Source organism: Paroedura picta, chromosome 10 (assembly GCF_049243985.1).
Source record: "Paroedura picta isolate Pp20150507F chromosome 10, Ppicta_v3.0, whole genome shotgun sequence".
Lineage (NCBI taxonomy): Eukaryota > Metazoa > Chordata > Lepidosauria > Squamata > Gekkonidae > Paroedura > Paroedura picta.
The window spans coordinates 33,996,821-34,015,067 of record NC_135378.1 but is presented as its reverse complement, the minus strand read 5'-3'; the positions used below and the strand labels follow the sequence as shown (position 1 = coordinate 34,015,067).

At 45.3% G+C, this 18,247-nt stretch overlaps 1 protein-coding gene across 3 annotated transcripts in view; it reads right to left on the bottom strand.

The window, feature by feature from the left end:
- The window catches only part of SLC7A2 (solute carrier family 7 member 2), a 49,273-nt gene extending 33,735 nt beyond the window's left edge, over nt 1–15,538 (bottom strand). For 2 of the 3 annotated variants that reach the window (XM_077302102.1, XM_077302103.1), the window contains exon 1: nt 2,430–2,530. In XM_077302102.1, coding sequence (XP_077158217.1) covers nt 2,430–2,516 — 87 coding nt within the window. In that variant the 5' untranslated portion in view covers nt 2,517–2,530. Of the gene's footprint in view, nt 1–2,429; nt 2,531–15,309 lie in introns of those variants that run through there. The other variant, XM_077302104.1, reaches the window with a different exon arrangement.
- Between the last annotated feature and the right edge of the window lie 2,709 nt (nt 15,539–18,247).

The window sequence follows — 18,247 nt, the reverse complement described above, 5'->3', positions numbered from 1 at the left end:
CTTTCCTCTGCAGCCAATGGGAACAGCATCCTGCCCTCCTCCAAGTGACAAACTTTCAAATACTTAAAGAGGGCTATCATGTCCCCTCTCAACCTCCTTTTCTCCAGCCTGAACATTCACAAGTCCCTCAACCTATCTTCATAGGGCTTGGTCCCTTGGCCCCAGATAATCTTCGTCGCTCTCCTCTGTACCCTTTCAATTTTATCTACGTCCTTCTGGAAGTGAGGCCTCCAGAACTGCACACAGTACTCCTGGTGTGGTCTGACCAGTGCCGTATACAATGGGACTATGACATCTTATGATTTTGATGTGATGCCCCTGTTGATACAGCCCAAAATGGCATTTGCCTTTTTTACCGCTGCATCACACTGCCTGCTCATGTTTAGTTTACAATCCACAAGTACCCCAAGGTCTCGTTCACACACAGTGTTACCTGGAAGCGTATCCCCCATCCAGTAGGCATGCTTTTCATTTTTCTGACCCAGATGCAGAACTTTACACTTATCTTTATTAAATTGCATCTTGTTCTCATTTGCCCATTTTTCCATTGTGTTCAGATCTTGTGTTCAGTATATGTGCATTTAAATGTTCCAAATAAACCAAACGTTCCTTCCCAGTTGCCATTTCTGCAGTTATTGCACTGAGACTGGGCTGCCCATCTGCTATTCACAGTCAATGGTCCTCGACTCAGTTTAAAACTTTCAGTTTAAAACAATTTGCTCAATTGACAATTTTGTTTAAAACATGGAAAATTTTCTCACTCGCTTTCAGCTTTGCATGTATGTATACCTATGTGGGTGAAATAATTTATTCAATTATTTTACTTGATAATTTGAAGGATGTTCCTGAATATACCACTGTCTGGATTGAGATCTTTTTCTTTTCATTTATATAAGCAACTATTTTACACATGCAATAACTGGATTAAAACTTTTTTTTGGTGTTGTTGATTGTTCTTTAAGTGTTTCTAATTCTTTAATTGAATTCAAACATGCTTTTCTGAAGATTTAAGGGCACTTTTCTGACAGGGGTGTACAAATGTCCATGTTATCTTCCTACTACACCCCATTGAACTCCCCCTCTACTTTGTCTGGAGACATTTAGGCACAGAATAAAAGGCAAAATTAAAGGGGGAATTGGCATACATGGGCATCCTCTCTTAAGAAAACCTGTGCCCTTAAGTCTGTGGATTGTTTGGTTGGAAATAAACCAGAGTACTTGGCTATGCTCTACTTCATACCAGGATCACCTTAGATCAGCATGAGGGGGAGAGCGTTACTGGATGTACTACTGAATTTGATTAATTGTTCCTTTGTATTGTTCCTTTACAGAATTGCTAACAGAAAAACTTGTGCAGATTGCAGGCAATCTAGCCACTGCTCTTGAATGGTGGGGATTTGACAGGCAAGTTTATTATTCACCACCATTCTCTTCTGCTTACATATCAAGAAGCGCTACCAATCCATTTTCAAAGAACTACTTTAACCAGAGATTCTCACATCTGACAGGCATTAGAGCAGTGGTCCCCAACCCCCAGTCTGGGGACCGGGATCAGTCCGTGGATCAGTTGGTACTGGGCCGTGGCTCCTCCTCGTCCTCCTCCCCGGCTGCTGCCCTGCCACTCTGCCGCCGGCTCATCTTTGGTGCTCTCCAGCAACCACCATGGCTGGGGCTCCCCCTCAGCGTGGCACTGCACAGCTGCTGCTGGCAGCACCCCCCAGTGGGTGGTGGGAAGTCAGGGACGCCGGCGGGAAAGCAAGTGGAGCAAGGGCTCAGGCGGCGACATCCTTCAGCAAAAGACTACCCCCCTCAGGCCTCAGTAAAATTGTCAAGCGTTGACTGGTCCCCAGTGATAAAATGGTTGGGACCACTGCATTAGAGAAATCCACAAATGCTGTAAACAAATATTTTCCAGAGGCGCATTTTAAACAAGATAACACAACAGTATATCCAATGTTGGGCAACTCATCTTTTTTTTTAAGACTTTCTCTGCCAAGATCTTATGTTCAAGATCTCATGTTGGTAAGGCCCATCTTCCTGCTTATTTAGGTGAAGGCAGATACATATTTTAGCCATTATATCAGTTAAAAACTAACAAGGAGAGTCATCAGTGATTTTTTTGTAGATGGGAATTATACTGGGTTGTCTACTATTTAGAACACCAGCTATTGGGTAGGATCCAACCAGCATTTCTGCTGATGAGACAGACCGTTCCCACTGACTACCCAAGAAGGCTGTGCTGGGGAGAACGGGACCTGCATGGACAAAAACCATGTGGGACAAGAATTTAGCATGACTGAGCACTTTGACTGGATCCCACACACTGTTGATGACTTGTTTAGATTGAACCGACCCTCCTACTAGCCCAAAGTAAAGATGCCAGCAGATACGAATATTGGCTTCAAGGTTGAAATCATAAACATACTCACTTGGAAGTAAGTCCCCTTTAACTGGATGTCTCTCAAAGAATGTTCATGTTGACCACTATGGAGTATTACTGTAGACCCTTGGAGCATATTTATTTATGTTTCAAGAACCTGTACTACTGAAATGGATCCTGTTCTATTTATCCACTAGGTCTTGCTGCTTTTAATCAATAACACTATTTTACCTCTCACCTAGTGGTTAAAGTTTCTACAGTGATCTCTTGTGCAAGACATCAGCGAAACCTCCTATTTCTACTTTAGCCTCACTTACCTCCTTAAAGAACCGCTGACAAGTTAGAAGGGATGATTTATTCTGATGAACTGTGTAGCTTTCCTGATCATGCGGCCATCATCCACCTAATCTGCATGTCTATTTTTACGCTTCTTCTAGAACTCAAAGTGAGGTCTGCCTGGTATAATTATTGCATTCACCTTAAGAACATTTGGAGTTCGTTTTCACCCTTTGTCTTATATTTTGTTTTCCTTTACACCCAGTAACCTCTTGAGAAAAATGCACTGCCATGTCAAATTTTACGGGGAGTGGGTGAAAATTAAACCAAATCTTTTCTCAGCAACAAAGAATCCCAAGGTTTCATAATGACTATTACAGTTAAAAGTAACATATCATACTAGAGTACTTGGTCAAGTGTAATTTCTCATGTTTGAGCTCTAAATGGGTATGTTACATGAAAATTCCTTGTTTTATTCCCCTGTTCTATGAAACCTAGTTCCACTTGGTATGTTAGGAATGTATGCACCACTAGTTCATTCTATTTTTTCTCTATGAATTTATGCAGGCTATGAGTGAGTGGGCAGGAAGGGATGTGCCAGTGTTTGTCTCTTGTAGCTCTTCCTTGCATACCCAGGGAACTGCTAATCGCCATGGTGGAATGGTAAATGAATTTCCTCCAGGCCAGGCTGGATTCTAGAGATTTTTGGTGGGGGGATCACTTGGGCATGAAATTGGGGTCACTGTGAGTGGGCAGATAGTTGTGAATTCCTGCATTGCGCAGGGGGTTCGACAAGATGGCCCTGGAGGTCCCTCCCAACTCTGTGATTCTATGATTTTTCTACTGGATTATGACTGCTATACCCTACCTATACAATGAAAAGAAATGCCAGCGTAAATCATGGTTATGCTGAGGTGGCATCTAAGCACCTCCCAGTGACAGGTAAGCGAGGGTGGGGAGCCCAAACCTGTTTCTCCATTCCCCTTGCATGAGACTGGGTGCCACCTTTAGGGAGCAAGATTAGGCTGGCCCCTGGTTGCTGTGGCACAGGCAGCCCTTAGGATCACTGCCACGATCCCATTCCCATCCCAAGAAGAACACAAAAAGCAAGGGCTCATATATAGCATTATTGGACTGTTTTTCTTGTATTTAAATATGCTGCATATCTGTACGTTATATAATACTGTTTAAGTGCTTGCAGATTAGCCCTTGCTTTTTATGTTTGGTTTGGATTCTGTATACCCCCCCTTTTTTCTGTATCACTGTCCCAAGAAAGGCAAATGCCTCCTAAAATAGTCATTTTTCAGGATTTGTGCAGCCTTGTTGGATAAAGTCACAATTCATTCAAAGGTCACAGGGTCCCCTGAGATGGAATTCTCCAACAGAACGTTAACCTCTGAGATTAAAAAGCAGACACCCAATCCACTTCAGCGCACTTAATACATAATATATAATATCCCCCTTCAAGATAATGTATAATGTCCACTCCGGAGTACAAGAAACACTTATTTATAACTGAAGCAACCAATGCCAGACAGAGTTCCATTTTCAAGATGCATTCTTGACTTTAAATAGCAGTCTTGCACTTAATGTATCAGTAACAGGGTATGAAATACTTCCCCCTTCCTTCCCTCTCCCCAAAGCACAATTAATTGAAGTCCGAATTTCTTGGGAAGGTTGACAAAATACAGACATAAGGAGTCTGACGAAGCCATTCTGTCACTTATTTTAACTAGGACATGCCATTATGGCTATACTTTTCAAGCGCTGCACCTTGTGAAATACACTGGGAACTTGAGCAGCGATTTTAAAATGGGCCATGCAGTGACTGCGTCAAATGACCTTCTGTTAACCCAAACATATGGTGCAACTTTCTCTACTGCTTGAAGTATGTGCTGCTCAGAGTACAGAGCGCCTAGTCTGGGCAGCCAGATCAGGGCCATGTGCTCTGCATTTGACTCAGAGAAGTCATGGATTGAAGGCTTTCCCCTTTCCCCTTTATATAGGTGCACATGCTAAACATTCCACAAATTACACATGACTTATTGTAGGTATGAAGGCCAGAGCTTCCATCATTCCTTGGCATTTATTTTCACCATTCAAATTAATGTCCATCGATGTTAAAAATAGAAAGAATAGTATAACATGGGAGAACCAGTCTTTGCGTGGAAATGAACATACAAACTAATTAAATTGTCAAGACTGGGCAAAAACAGAGAGTGCCCACTTTACAATTACAGTGAAACTTCATATAAACTACTGATAGGATGCAGTCAGTTTAATCGTTTTTATATATTTATTTTGTCTACAGAAGACAGGTTTTCAAAGACTTGCAGGTAGCTCTTTCCGGTCAGCACGGCTGTTCATGTCATTTTGTAGGTCTAGCTGTGTTTTGGAGTCAAACTAGTTTTATTTCATTCATTCATTCATTCATTCATTCATTCATTCGTATATCGCCTTCCCCTAAACAAAAACAATACATCAAACTCAGTGGTTATAATGAATGAAAGGTAATATAATAATAATAAAAGTGAGGTATAAGTTAGATCAAAGATTCCCAACCAGGGCTCCCTGGAGCCCTGGGGCTCTGTGAGAGCTCCCCAGGAGTTCTCCATCCTTTCCCCTTACAGTAGCGATCCCCAACCTGTGGGCCGCGGACCACATGTGGTCCTTCGACTAATTGGAGGTGGGCCCCAAAGGACGCCTTCCCCCCCCGGCCCTTTACTTCACCCCCCCCCAGCCCTTTACAACACGCTTCATTGTTGTGGCGTGTCTGTATCTTATTTTGAAGGGATGTTTAAACATTACCATAGCGATCAGAGAGCGCTAGGGCAGTGGTTGAGAGTAGAGGAGTAAACTACCTCCCCCCCCCACCGGGCCTCAGTAAAAGGCGTTGAGTGGTCCCCGGTGAGTGGTCCCCAGCGTTGAGTGGTCCCCGGTGATAAAAAGGTTGGGGACCACTGCCTTAAGGGACTCCTGCCTTAAGGGACTCGGGCATAAGCTGTGAAAGCAGGGAACTGTCTGCTTCCACCAAACTGGGTTCTCATGTCTTTACCATGCCTGGGAAAGGGGGTGGAACCTACTTTTGCCTCAAGCCCCTTACCTTCACCTGGTGACTGGAGACTGACCCTGGAGTTTACTTGTTAAAAGCAAGAAACTTTTATCCAACATCACCAATTTGACCCGGGTAGATTTTCCAATCTCAAATGCATCCATTCTTGTAAGGCTTAAGAAAATGGAAACAGTTGAGATGGAGCAGAAGAAAGTATTAAAATAGCACACATTGTTTACATTAGGCAAATGTAGACAATTTCAGAACACAGAGCTCTAATGCTTTAGATAAATTACCATCTGCAGCAAAGTCCAGTGTGTCTAGGTGACCCTGGCAAGTTATCTTGACAAAAGTCCAGCAAGGGACAATTTTGGACATCAGTCAAGATTCAACAGGACCAATTCGTTTTTAAATTCCCTGAGGGAAGTTTAAAGACTGCCTGAGGCAACTTGATTGTCAAACCTCCCTGATTTTCTATTATTTTGGTTTGGGTCTCCCCCTTTTTATTTAAAGTTTCCCCATCACATATACAGTATCAGAATTCCACAATTAAAGATACATCTGTTCATAACTCTCTCATTTTGACATATTTCCTTCATTATGTTTTTCCCTGGAATTCAACCCAAACTAATGGTAACTTTACAAATTAAGCTTGATTCCTAAATATGGACTGGTAACTCCCATTTCACTGCACTGGAGGAAATATGCATACACACGGAAGCTTATACCTTGAATAAAACTTTGTCGGCCTTAAAAGTACCAATTTGATTCAAACATGATTCTACTACTTCAGATCAACATGGCTACCCACTGCACAGATCACACGAGAAATATTAAGAAATTCACAACAAACACAGGCACATCTAAACACTTCCTATTCAGCAGGTTAGTTCTATACTACTTCTGTGCAAGGGAGAAGGCGCAACATCGACAGTAATTTAATGCAAGTCTTGCTCTTCTTTTTTTGCTTCAGTGAACTAAGTGCAACCCCAGCTGTCATGGCACAGGGCATAACTAAAGGGATTTTGAAAAGGCCTACTCGAACCTTGCTGACATCATGTACTTAGGCAATTATTGAGTAAATAACCAAAGAGTGTAGTTCTAATGTCGTTTGTACAGCAGATAACTGTTTTGAACCTTCAGCAATAAAGAGAGAATTATGTAAGGGACTTTTAACCAAATGGAGTCTGGAAATAGCTATAAGGAGGTGAAAAAGGTAACCATGTAGCTGACAAACAGAATGGCTCTTTTAAATTGCAAGATATCTTGTTTATTTTGGGATGTCAAAGAAAATTTTAAAACTGTAAGACAGATACAGATTTCTAACTTTATTCAAAATCTGAAAGCCTCAGGACTGAAATATTGTATATACTAGCCAAAAAGCCCATTGCATAAGAAATGCAATGGGCGCTAGCGGAGGCTGTGCTGGAAAGGGGGAATGGGGGAGGGAGGCGAAGCACCTTGTCAGGTGCCCCCGGCAAGCACGCAGCATCCCTGTGGCCCGCCGAGCACACCCGCCGCCTCTGCAAGGCGGTAGGCATGCTCAGCAGGCCATGGGGAAGGCCAGCCCATCCCCCCCCGGCAAGCACGTGGGCTCCCCACGGCCCACCGAGCACACCCACCGCCTAGTCAGCGGGCATCGGGAAAGGCTTCCCCGGCCCCTTTCCGCTCAGGGAGAGCGGTGCTTATCCAGGTGAATGGCCTCCTAACTGGAGGGCTCGCATGGTCTCTTGGTGGCTCGGTCAGCTCCTGGAGGCGGGCGCTCCAGGGGCCAGCCCAGTCTGGATGCTCCCAGCTTTGCTGGGCGCATCCGAATTGGCCTGCTGCCTGTGGTCTCAGAGGGCCAGACAGGGCCGGAAAGGGCTGGACAGCAGCCCAGAGACAGCGCCGCCCAGATGGCCTTTTCAAAAATATAGAGAGGAACTGTGGTAAGGATGTGCATTCAGAAAACACTCATATAGTTCATTGCTGGCTCAGAACTTCTTAAATGCATATCAACCTGCCTAAGCCTTAAGATCAATGGATGGACCGTTCTTGCAGGGACCAATCTTTTCTCAAGATAGGGCCTCCTGAGAGAGCCTGTTCAACTTGTGCCCCTGGATTATGGAATACTCTCCACCATGAGCTGAGACTTGTGCCATCCCTAAAGCAAACCTGATATGTTTATTCTATAAGACCATTGAACATTTTATGCTTGGGGCTTCCCTGTTTCAAATTAGTAGATGCCATACTGTTCCAGTTGGTCCCTGGTTTGTGTATTTTATGGTTTGTGCATTTTTATTAATATAATAACAATTGCAAACCTACCCAATTGTCTCTAGTATGCAGGAAATTGTTATTCACCCTATATAACTGTATTAGTGCATAAAGGAAATCAACATTTGTCATGCACAACTATCCCCAACACATAAATCCTTCTCTCAAATTAAGAACAGGAACTAAAAGACACTCTTTAAAACATTTGACTTTTGAATAAGAAAATGGGAGGCAACACTTCAATTTGGACAAACAGAAAACAAAGGGCAGACACAAAATCCTAGCTAACTTCCTACTGGAATTGCAAATTAGAGGACACTGCTTCCAAACTGGACTTGGTTGCAAGTTACCTTGCTGCATTCATTATTAGAATGCATACAGAGTCCATGCCTGTGCCACACTGAAAGGAGCAGTGCCTTGGAGAAAGGGACTATATTAAACTTGCAGTGACACAGGACATGGTACATTCCATGGCAGGCATTTCATTTCACTGCTAGCTTAACATCTAGAAGTGATAGTGTTCCAATAGGGTGTCCCCTGCACTAATTGTATGTTGGACTTACACAGTCTAAAAGCAGCGGTTATTAACCTTTACCTTATCCCCCCCCCACACACACACACACACAAACTACAAATACAAAAATCTTAACACCGCCCGCAGCACCGAGGGCGCCGCGGACTAAATAAAACAGTAAGGGCTTTAGGGGCGGGATGTGTCCGGGATGAGGAAGGGTCCGGATTGGACCCTTCCTCCGGACAGACAATCAGAGGGACCAATCGGCAGGCGCCTGCCGATTGGTCCCTCCGATTTTCAGCCCCGAGCAACTGCGAGGCACGCGCAGCGCGCCTCGCAGTTGCTCCTTTGCCGCCGGCCTGATGCGTCGGGAGGCGCAAAGCGCCTCCGATGCATCAGGCCACCGGCCTGCCGCTACCGCTACCGCAAGCACATCGCCCCCCCGCCGCAGCCAGCCAGAAGCCGCCGCCACTTCAAGCTTCAGGACCCCGCCCTGACGCAGCCAGCCAGAAGCCGCCGCCAATGGAAGCTTCGGGACCGCCGCCACCAGCTGTGCCCTGCCCCATGGACCAACAGCCACCCAGCTCCTGTGACGAGGTAGGCACCAGGCCCACCGGACAACCCTGCCGTTGCCGAGCAGGGCCGCACAGCCCCGCCGCCCTCATGGTGTGCCCTGCTAGCGCCCGCTGCATTTTGACTGCAGCGGGCTTATTTACTAGTCAGAACAGAAACCAGCATTCCAAAGACACATCACAAACAATGCAACTTCATGTAATTATATTTCTGATAAGACCCAATACCTTTTATGTGTTACTACTGTATATTTACGTTTCCTCCTTAGTATTTTACTTTGCCGAAGAGCATCGCACTGTGCTTGGCAATCTCCATTTAACACAGGCTTTTTCAAGCAAAGTTTTGTGGAAGCCTGGGGTTTCTTGACACCTAGAAACGTTTCCCAAATGGGTGGGAGTTTATTAATTTTTAATATATTTTAAAAATTTATTGGGTGATGTGACCATATACGGATATGTCGACCTGCCCTCTTCTTTCCACTTAGGTGGGCATGTACACAGCTATGCTTCCCTACTATATTCTCCATGATCACATCACTTCTGGGGTTTCTAAGAGCCTGAGAAATATTTCAGCAGTTTCTCAATGGCATTTTTTGAGGGAGTCTCAAAGAGGCTTAGAGTTTTTTCAAGATTCAACCTCACTCTTTATAAATTGGAATATATTCACTAAATTGGGGGGGGGGGAGTTGCATAACATGGGTAAATATCCTTTCATTTGAAAACTGATTTTTTTGCATCAATACTTAATGCTCAACAAAATTCTGATATGGACACTGCTAGTGAAGTGTTGATTTGCACTTAATGGGAGCTGTTCAAGTCAGCAGGACCAGCTGCTTGGTTTGTTGACATACAGCCAAGTTAGCACCGCTAGTCAGTTTTGCTCAAATTTCTTGTCAAATGACCAAAATGTGCAAACATTTGCAAGAGGGGCCTCAATAGGGGGTTACTAAGCTGCCTTATGAGTTGAGAAAATACACACTGTGCCATATTAAAAGTGCCCACACTGTTTGCTTTATTTCAGCTTTATCCATAGCACTGAATAGTGACAGAACAGTTTCTCTCCTGTTAAATGGAAGGAGTCATTATGGTACCACACTCAGAGTTTGGAAAGGAGGAAGTTAACACAGCAAGGACTTTGGTGATTTCCCATTTGCCCTAATATTCTATTTCTATTATCCCATGTTACCCCTTTGTTTTATTTTTTGCATTCAGACAACTTTGTCAATATCCCCATACTGTACTCGTTTTTTTCTCACACTCCCCCTCCTTTCCGAAACTAGTTTTTCCTGTAATTTTTTTTTCCACTGTGGAATGAAGACAGCCTCTTCCCTGGAATCTGAATTTTTTTTTTCACCTCGTGGATTGCCACCAAATCCTCCCAGAAAGGGCAGGTTTGGGCAGTGAGCTGCTTTTTGAGAAATCTGCATGCCAGCGTTTCAAGGCTTCAGCACTGGAGGCGGTGCTTGTGCAGAAAAATATTTCTGCACCTGGAGGCTGGACATTAGCAACTGACCATGGTCTTCCTTATCATTTCTTTATTCACACTCAAAAGCTAGTCCTAGAACATTCCTAGGTGCCATTTTAAAATATATTTTGCAGTGCATATAGCTAGCAAAAGAACACGCAGTCAAAGAAAACACGTTTTTGTGAGCTGTGGACCTGATGCAAGTCAATGACCTCAAAATGTTGAGAGGGGGATCAAATGAAGGAAAAAGATACAACCAATAAGAAGTCAGATGCATACATTAGATACAACTCTCTGGTTTGGTGTGATGGGAGGGGACTAGTAAGAGGATTTCTTGGGTCCCTTGAAGCTACTGAAGCCCTGCAATACTTCAGCTCATGTATGTGTGGGGCAATGGAGTGGGGAGCAGAAACCAATCCACAATGTGAATGTGAACAGATGGAACACTGACTTGTGGGAGGGGGGGGGGACATTCAGCATGTTTGTCACAAGCAAAGTGTGAAAGCTGGGATGTTAAAAAGCATCCATCAATGAGGCATGCAGTAACATGAAAAGGTACATATTCTATTAATTTGCCACAAGCAAGGCACTATCACAAGCACATAGAAGTAGTGCCTTAGGCCCTTATTACTAGCCACAATCTCACTCACTCTGGACCAATTCAGAGTCATTCAGTATGCATTACGGTGGAGAGGAACCAGAAGCAGAAAACGATGGTAACCTCATACGGAATTTATATCCCACTTTCTCCTTAATCAGAGACTCTAAGTGGCTGTTCATGTCATTCTCCCATCCTCCACTTAATCCTTGCAAGAACTATTTGTGGGGGTAGGTTAGGCTGAGAGACTGTGACAGGGACTAAGGCTTCCATGGTTCAACAGGGGATATGAACCTGGTCATCCTAGTTCCTTTAAGCACTACATTAGGTCAGCCCTCTTTTCATCTTTTAACTTGCAGTAATAGAAACAAGCAACACCTCCTTGTGTATGTCTCTCATTGTGTACACTCGGCTCACAATATGGAACACCACAAAGCAACATGATGTCAGGGAGGGGCGCCTAATAAATATACTTCCCTCTGCGGGTATGAATTTGCTGGCTGTCTTGGGACCCCGGGACATTCGCCTGGCCTCAAACAAAGCCAGGGCTTTTTCGGCTCTGCCCCCAACCTGGTAGAATGAGCTCCCTGAAGAGCTATGGGCCCTGTCGGATTTGTCAGCTTCCCACAGGACCTGTAAAGTGGAGTTCTTCCGCCAGGTGTATGGTTGAGGCCATGATGCGTCCTGGAGTTACCACTGGCAGATCCTTTAGCACTGGTTAAATCAGGACTCTTGCTCCCAATGAGAAAGAGCTCTTGACCACAAGTTGGACAGAGGGCAGGGGTTAAAACTATCTTTAAATGTTTAATGTTTAACGTTTTTAAGGGGTGTTATTGTTTTATTGGGTTTTATTGTTTTATTGTGAACCGCCGTGAGCTGGAATGGAGAGCGGCAGTATAGAAATCTGAAAATAAATAAATAAATAACAAATAATATGTATTACTGCATCATGTACAGTTCTATTCAAGATATAAACTTTCATGTGCATAAAACTTTGTTGGCCTTGAAGGTGCCACTGGACTCAAACTTTGTTCTGCTGCTTCAGACCAACATGGCTACCCCCCTGAACTTACCTCATGGATTAAAAAAGGAGGATCTGGGGCTGCCATTTTTAGCAGCAACCTACCATGCTCCTCTTGTGGTGCAGAAGAGCCTCTTGTGGCGCAGAGTGGTAAGGCAGCAGACATGCAGTCTGAAAGCTCTGCCCATGAGGCTGGGAGTTTGATCCCAGCAACCGGCTCAAGGTTGACTCAGCCTTCCATCCTTCCGAGGTCGGTAAAATGAGTACCCAGCTTACTGGGGGGTAAATGGCAATGACTGGGGAAGGCACTGGCAAACCACCCCGTATTGAGTCTGCCATGAAAACACTGGAGGGTGTCACCCCAAGGGTCAGACATGACCCAGTGCTTGCACAGGGGATACCTTTGCTTTTACCTTTACCATGCTCCATCATACCAGAATCACAAACTGACCCAGATCATCTTATGAATGTTAGCTCTTTCGGTCAAATATTTCATTTCTGCTTCAGTTTCATATGTCTCGCTACTATTTGGACGATGCAAATGAAGAAAAGGAACGGCAAACTGCTGTTCAGTAAAGGTTTTTTAAAATCCAGAAACAGTCTTTTGTGTCTATATAAAGTCAGTGCAAAAAGAAAGTCAGAACGAGGTCTGGAGTTCACTCTCATTTTAACAGATATAAGCTTTCGGCAGTAGCTTTGTTCCTCATACACTGCAATATATATCAATTTTATGTATTTTTCGCAGCTAATTGTATTCCTTCATATATCACTTTGGCAATAGGCTCAGTTTTAAAGAGGAGAAGCCTGTGTGTGGAGAATCTTCCTATTCTAAAGACTTGACAGAATGCATGGGATTCTCCACTTTAAAACTGAGCTTATTGCCAAAGTGATATTTGAAGGAATACAGTTATCTGCAAAAAAATACATGAAATTGACATGTATTGCAATGTATGAGGAACTAAGCTACTGCTGAAAGCTATTGTCTGTGAAAACGAGAGTGAACCTCGTTCTGACTGAGCTGTTTTGCCCTGAGTTTATATATACACGAAAGACTGTTTCTGGATTTAAAAAAACCTTTATTGTACAGCAATTCATCATTCCTTTTCTTTGTTCACATTCCTGTGGGATTGACTGGTTTTCGTTTTTTATTATTTAGACAATTACACCAAATCATGTCCACTTGAGAGACTGGTTGAAGTCAGTGGCTGACAAGTTTTGGGTGGCATTTATGATCAGACATAGTTTGTGGTTGCCAAAACCCAACGATATCATACAGAGCTTTGGAAGGGCCAGAGAAGATCACTATAGTACTCTTCTGAGATGAACGTGAAGAAGAGTTGGTTTTTGTACCCTGCTTTTTAGTACCCAAAGGAGTCTCAAAGTGGCTTACAATCACCTTCCCTTCTCTCCCCACAACAGACACCCTGTGAGGTGGGTGAGGCTGAGAGAGCCCTGATATCACTGCTTGGTCAGAACAGCTTCATCAGTGCTGTGGCGAGCCCAAGGTCACCCAGCTGGCTGCATGTGGGGGAGTGGGGAATCAAACCCTGATCTCCAGAGCAGAGAGTACCTCTCTTACCCACTACACCAAGCTGACTTACATGGTGGCTTGTTTCTTTTCTTTTATTAACTTCGAAAGCACCAGTGAGGGTTCTTGCTTCTTTCCCAGGCCCAATGTACATGAAGGAGACCCTGGAGACACGTAGGCAGGGGCTGCTGTCCCCAAATGAAGCAATGATTCATAACAGCAAACACAATTGTACACCACTGACTGACATTCCTAAATGAGATTTCAAAATAGAAGCTTCACTCAAAAAGGGGAAAAGCATAATTGTGCTTTAGAATTCACAGTGCCTACACCCCTGCCCCCCCCCCAAAGGGGACAGGAAATTCTGCTGTAACAAATTTCTCCAGCTGCTATTAGTACAACAGGTTTTGATCATGTCATCCAATTTCCATTCTCTGTGTACACAATTATATTTAAATAGATATAGCCTGGTAAAACGTGTGCAAAAAAAGTCGAGAGACACAGCAGGTTTGCTCCTTGCTAAGTCTGAACTTGCTCTGCTGTAATCTTGGCATGAAAGTCATTTCTCTTTTCTCGCAGAGATGTTTTCCAGCTGAAGCAGAACATTCAGGTGTATGAGACAGCCTGGCACGTTGCATGAAGACCCACAGGGGTTTCTTCTGCAGCCTGGACGTCAATGAATTCCTAACAGAGCTCTTGCAATGAAAGGCACACACACTGTCATGAGCTATAACTATAAATATATGTTGTTACCAGCTTGAACCAGCTCAACCCAGAACTGCCCCCGAGCTGCCCTTTGCCACATCTGTACCTACGATCAGAGACTGCAAAGTCAACAAGAAGTTTTCAGTTTGTCAATATAAGGAGCGCATCTCCCTCCTAAGGCTCCCGCAAGAGGAAATCCATGGTCAATTTCCACAGGATTCCTCCAACTGTACTCCGGAGCAGAGGCTTCATCAAACCAGCTGACCAACCTCTCAACCACCTCAAATCCAATGTTTGCCAAAGGACGTGGCAAGGCAATCGCCACATCACACCCACCCACACCCCGTCCTTTCTAGCAGCATTGACCTCTCTCTCTCTCTCTCTCTTTTTACCAGCTCCGGGGCAAGCAAAGGAGGGCAACTTCTCCTTGGCATGGGGAGGCAGTGCCCTTGTTAAACTCGATCCTGCTCTGCAAGCGACTGATCATGAAGCAGAAACAAGCTCGCCGCGAGTGAGAAGGCAGCAGCGCCGCCAGCACCGGGCAAGGGCACCCCCGCCCCCAGGCTCCCCCAAACATCCAAGGGGCTCTTTCAAAGAAGCCTGCCCCCCTTGCCTCCTAGCCACTCTCCGTCCCTCCCGGGAATCCCTTAAATGGCGTTGGGGAGGGGGGTGGAGGACGCAGATCTCCCCTTGCAAAAGCCCTGTGCTCGGCTACTGGCGCCTGTAACCCGTTCCCACGTGCTTCGGCAGCGCAAAGCCCGCTCTCCCCGTTTCCACACACACACACACACACACACCCTGACGGGGAGCAGCCCTTTAAGCGGGGAGGGTCCTTCCTTCTGGGCAGCAGCAGCAGCATCCCGCCCGTTTTGGGCCCGCCGCCCACGCCAGGGGGTGGAATCGGACAAGAGGGAGGCAGGCAGGGAGGAGACTTGCACTCACGGGAGCCGGAGCGTGCGAGTTGTGGTGGTGGAGGAGGAGGAGGAGGACTTGTGACGAGCTGCGGGCGGTGTTGCTTGGGGGCGATGGGCTGCCGGGAGGGGACCCCGCGCTTGGCTGGCTGGCGGGCTTGGCTAGCCCAGGCGCGCACGGCAGCAAGCCCCGGTAGGCAGAGGCAAGAGCCCGGCAGAGCCCCGCGCAGATACCCCGGAGTCCAGCCCCCCAGGCCCACCACGTGGGCAACCTGCCCCTCGCCTCGCCCCTCCTCTCGCCTCGCTTCGCCCAAAGGGCCCGCCCGCCCCGCCTGGCCAATGAGAAGGGGAGGCGGTGGTCGGCCGGGGAAAGCGGCGGTCTCGCAGGTCGGGGGACAAGGGCAGGGGAAGGCGCAAGCCGTGGCATTCGTGCGGCACCTCGCTCTCAGCCCCGAGCCGTGCTGTAGGCCGGTTTCAACGAATTGTGCCCCGCGCAAAATGCCCCCCGGGGGGGGTGTCATTCTGTGGCGTCATCTTTCCCCCCAAACCGCCTGAATGTGGGTCGGTCTGAACGCGACCCCAAAGTCAATCGGGCAAGTCTGCAGTACAACAAAAATAGAGTCCAAAGACCAACAAAGATTTATTCAAGGCGTGAGCTTTCGAGTGCGTGCATGCATGCATGTATATATGTCTGCATGCATACATAGAATCGGGCTGTTATCACGGACTGCACGCAACGGCGAGGGATGGGTACAGCATTATAAAAGCAAGAGTCAAGTGGATAGCCGTGTTCGTCTGAAGGAGCACAACAAAATTTGAGTCTAATGGCACCTTTAAGACCAGCAAAGATTTATTCAAGGCGTGAGCTCTCGAGTGCAGGCACACTTCCTCAGATAATGGAACAGGGATCAGAAGTGTACAGCTATAAGGAGAAAGTAAATCAGTACCAAATCAGTAGACAGCAACATAAGTCCAAATATGCAGTATGGTAATTCTTGGCTAGAAAAACAAATCAGTCGTTTGGGTTCAGTTGTCATTCACAAAAACATTGGGGGCAATAAAAGTGTACAGTTAGTGATTAATGGCAGACAGTTTACGAGTTGTGAAAAGAAGTAAGCAACTTGTTAGCCCCATCCATCTCCACCCAAGCATGGAGGCAACCCGACAAGTGACAAGCCATGCTGAGTTTGTTATTCTGTCCTGAGAACAGAGAGTTAGATTCTAAATAGCACAACATACATCACATAACAGTCCCATGGTCCCTAATGAAATAAAAAGAAGTGGGGATTGCAAGGAATGATGTGATTGTAAGGAATGTTGTGATCTCATCACATTCTATCAAAGCAGCCATTTCCTCTAGGTGAATTGATCCTTGTTGGAGATCAGTCATAAGAGCTGGACATCTCCAGCCACCCCCTGGAGGTTGAAGAAACTGATTAAGCCAGCTACAAAGTGTAGAAGAGTAGCCACAACTTTAATCCAAATATGCATTATGTCAAAATGTGGTCCGGATAATAACACATTTTCATAAACTTCCTCAGTGACATAACTATCAAGTAAGAAATGATAAATCACAACCGCCTGGAGGTTGGCAACTTAAGTTCATCTTTTTTTTAATGTAGTTGTTGGGGAGCTCTATCTCCTCAGTCCCTGCCTAGTCTCCCACTTGCCCTGCAGCAATTTCTGTACACAGATGAGTCAAAGACACGCCATCCGATCTAAAAATATTTCTCCATTAGAACTTCAAACAATTCTTCAAATGGTGCAGCCAACTTAGAAGGATTACGGATGGTGCTTATTCTCTCCGTAGAAATTCTTATTGTCCTGAGAGATCAGACAATGCAGACCGCCAATGTTTAGGCTGGGAAGCCTTCAGTCGTAGTATTATAATCCTTTTGAGTAAATCTTGCTCAGTGTGGTAAAGCCCTTTGATGTACTTCAGATTTTAACACCCCCCCAATGCTCTCAGACATTCTATACAGCAACATTAAAATAAAAATCCTGTTACTCCCTTATGTAAGTTGGAATACTCTCCCTAAGCCCTTTCTCGTTTTCTGTCTGAACTAATCAGTTTATCCCTTTCTAAAAAGAATCCAGAAAGGCCAATGCTGCTGCTTTCTAACAAATCGTTTTTTGTCTGTCAGGCTGCAAGTAACCCCTTACAATCTCCTTCCCTGTTGCCCATCCAGTGATGCTTTGAGCCATATTGGTCACAACCAGTGGGAGAGCATTTGTGCATTTTCTAGCATTGTTTATTAATATTATATAAGCAGGAACCTATAATGACTCAAGGGGGAGAATAAATACTACAGCCCCTGCCCCCTCCTCAGATCTGGCTACACTTTCCCTTACTTTCCCCATCTTTGCTCCCTACCTGAAAACAGGTGCTTTATTCCATGCCAACAGGGACAAACAAAAGGTTCAGCATTTTCACAAGTTAGGGTTGCTATTTAAAAGGGGAAGAACAGGACCCATAAAATGTTGTAACCGCACCATTTGTGGCTGTGGTACAGAATGAATTCAAATGATTTATGTATTTATTTATTTATTTACTTTGTTTAACTTCTCTCCAATAGAGGAGCTGATTTAGTACCCTGCTTTTTATTGCCAGAAGAAGTTTCAAAGCATTGCTTACCTTTCCTGTCTCCATAACATACGTCATGTGAGGTAGGCAGGGCTGAAGAGCTCTGAGAGAACTGTGACAGGCCCATGGTCACCCAGCTGGCTACATGTGGAGGAGTGGGGAATCAAACCCAGTTCTCCAGATGAGAGGTTGCTGCTCTTAACCATTACACCAAGCTGGCTCTCAGTAGGGACCCAAAGTGGCCCATATTGTTCTCCCCACCACCACCACACACACATACTCTTGTATGTTTACAACAATCCCCTGAGGCAGGTTAGGCTGAAAGTGTGTTGCCAGTCCAATATCACCAAGTGAACTTCCATGGGAGAGTTGGAACTTGACCCTG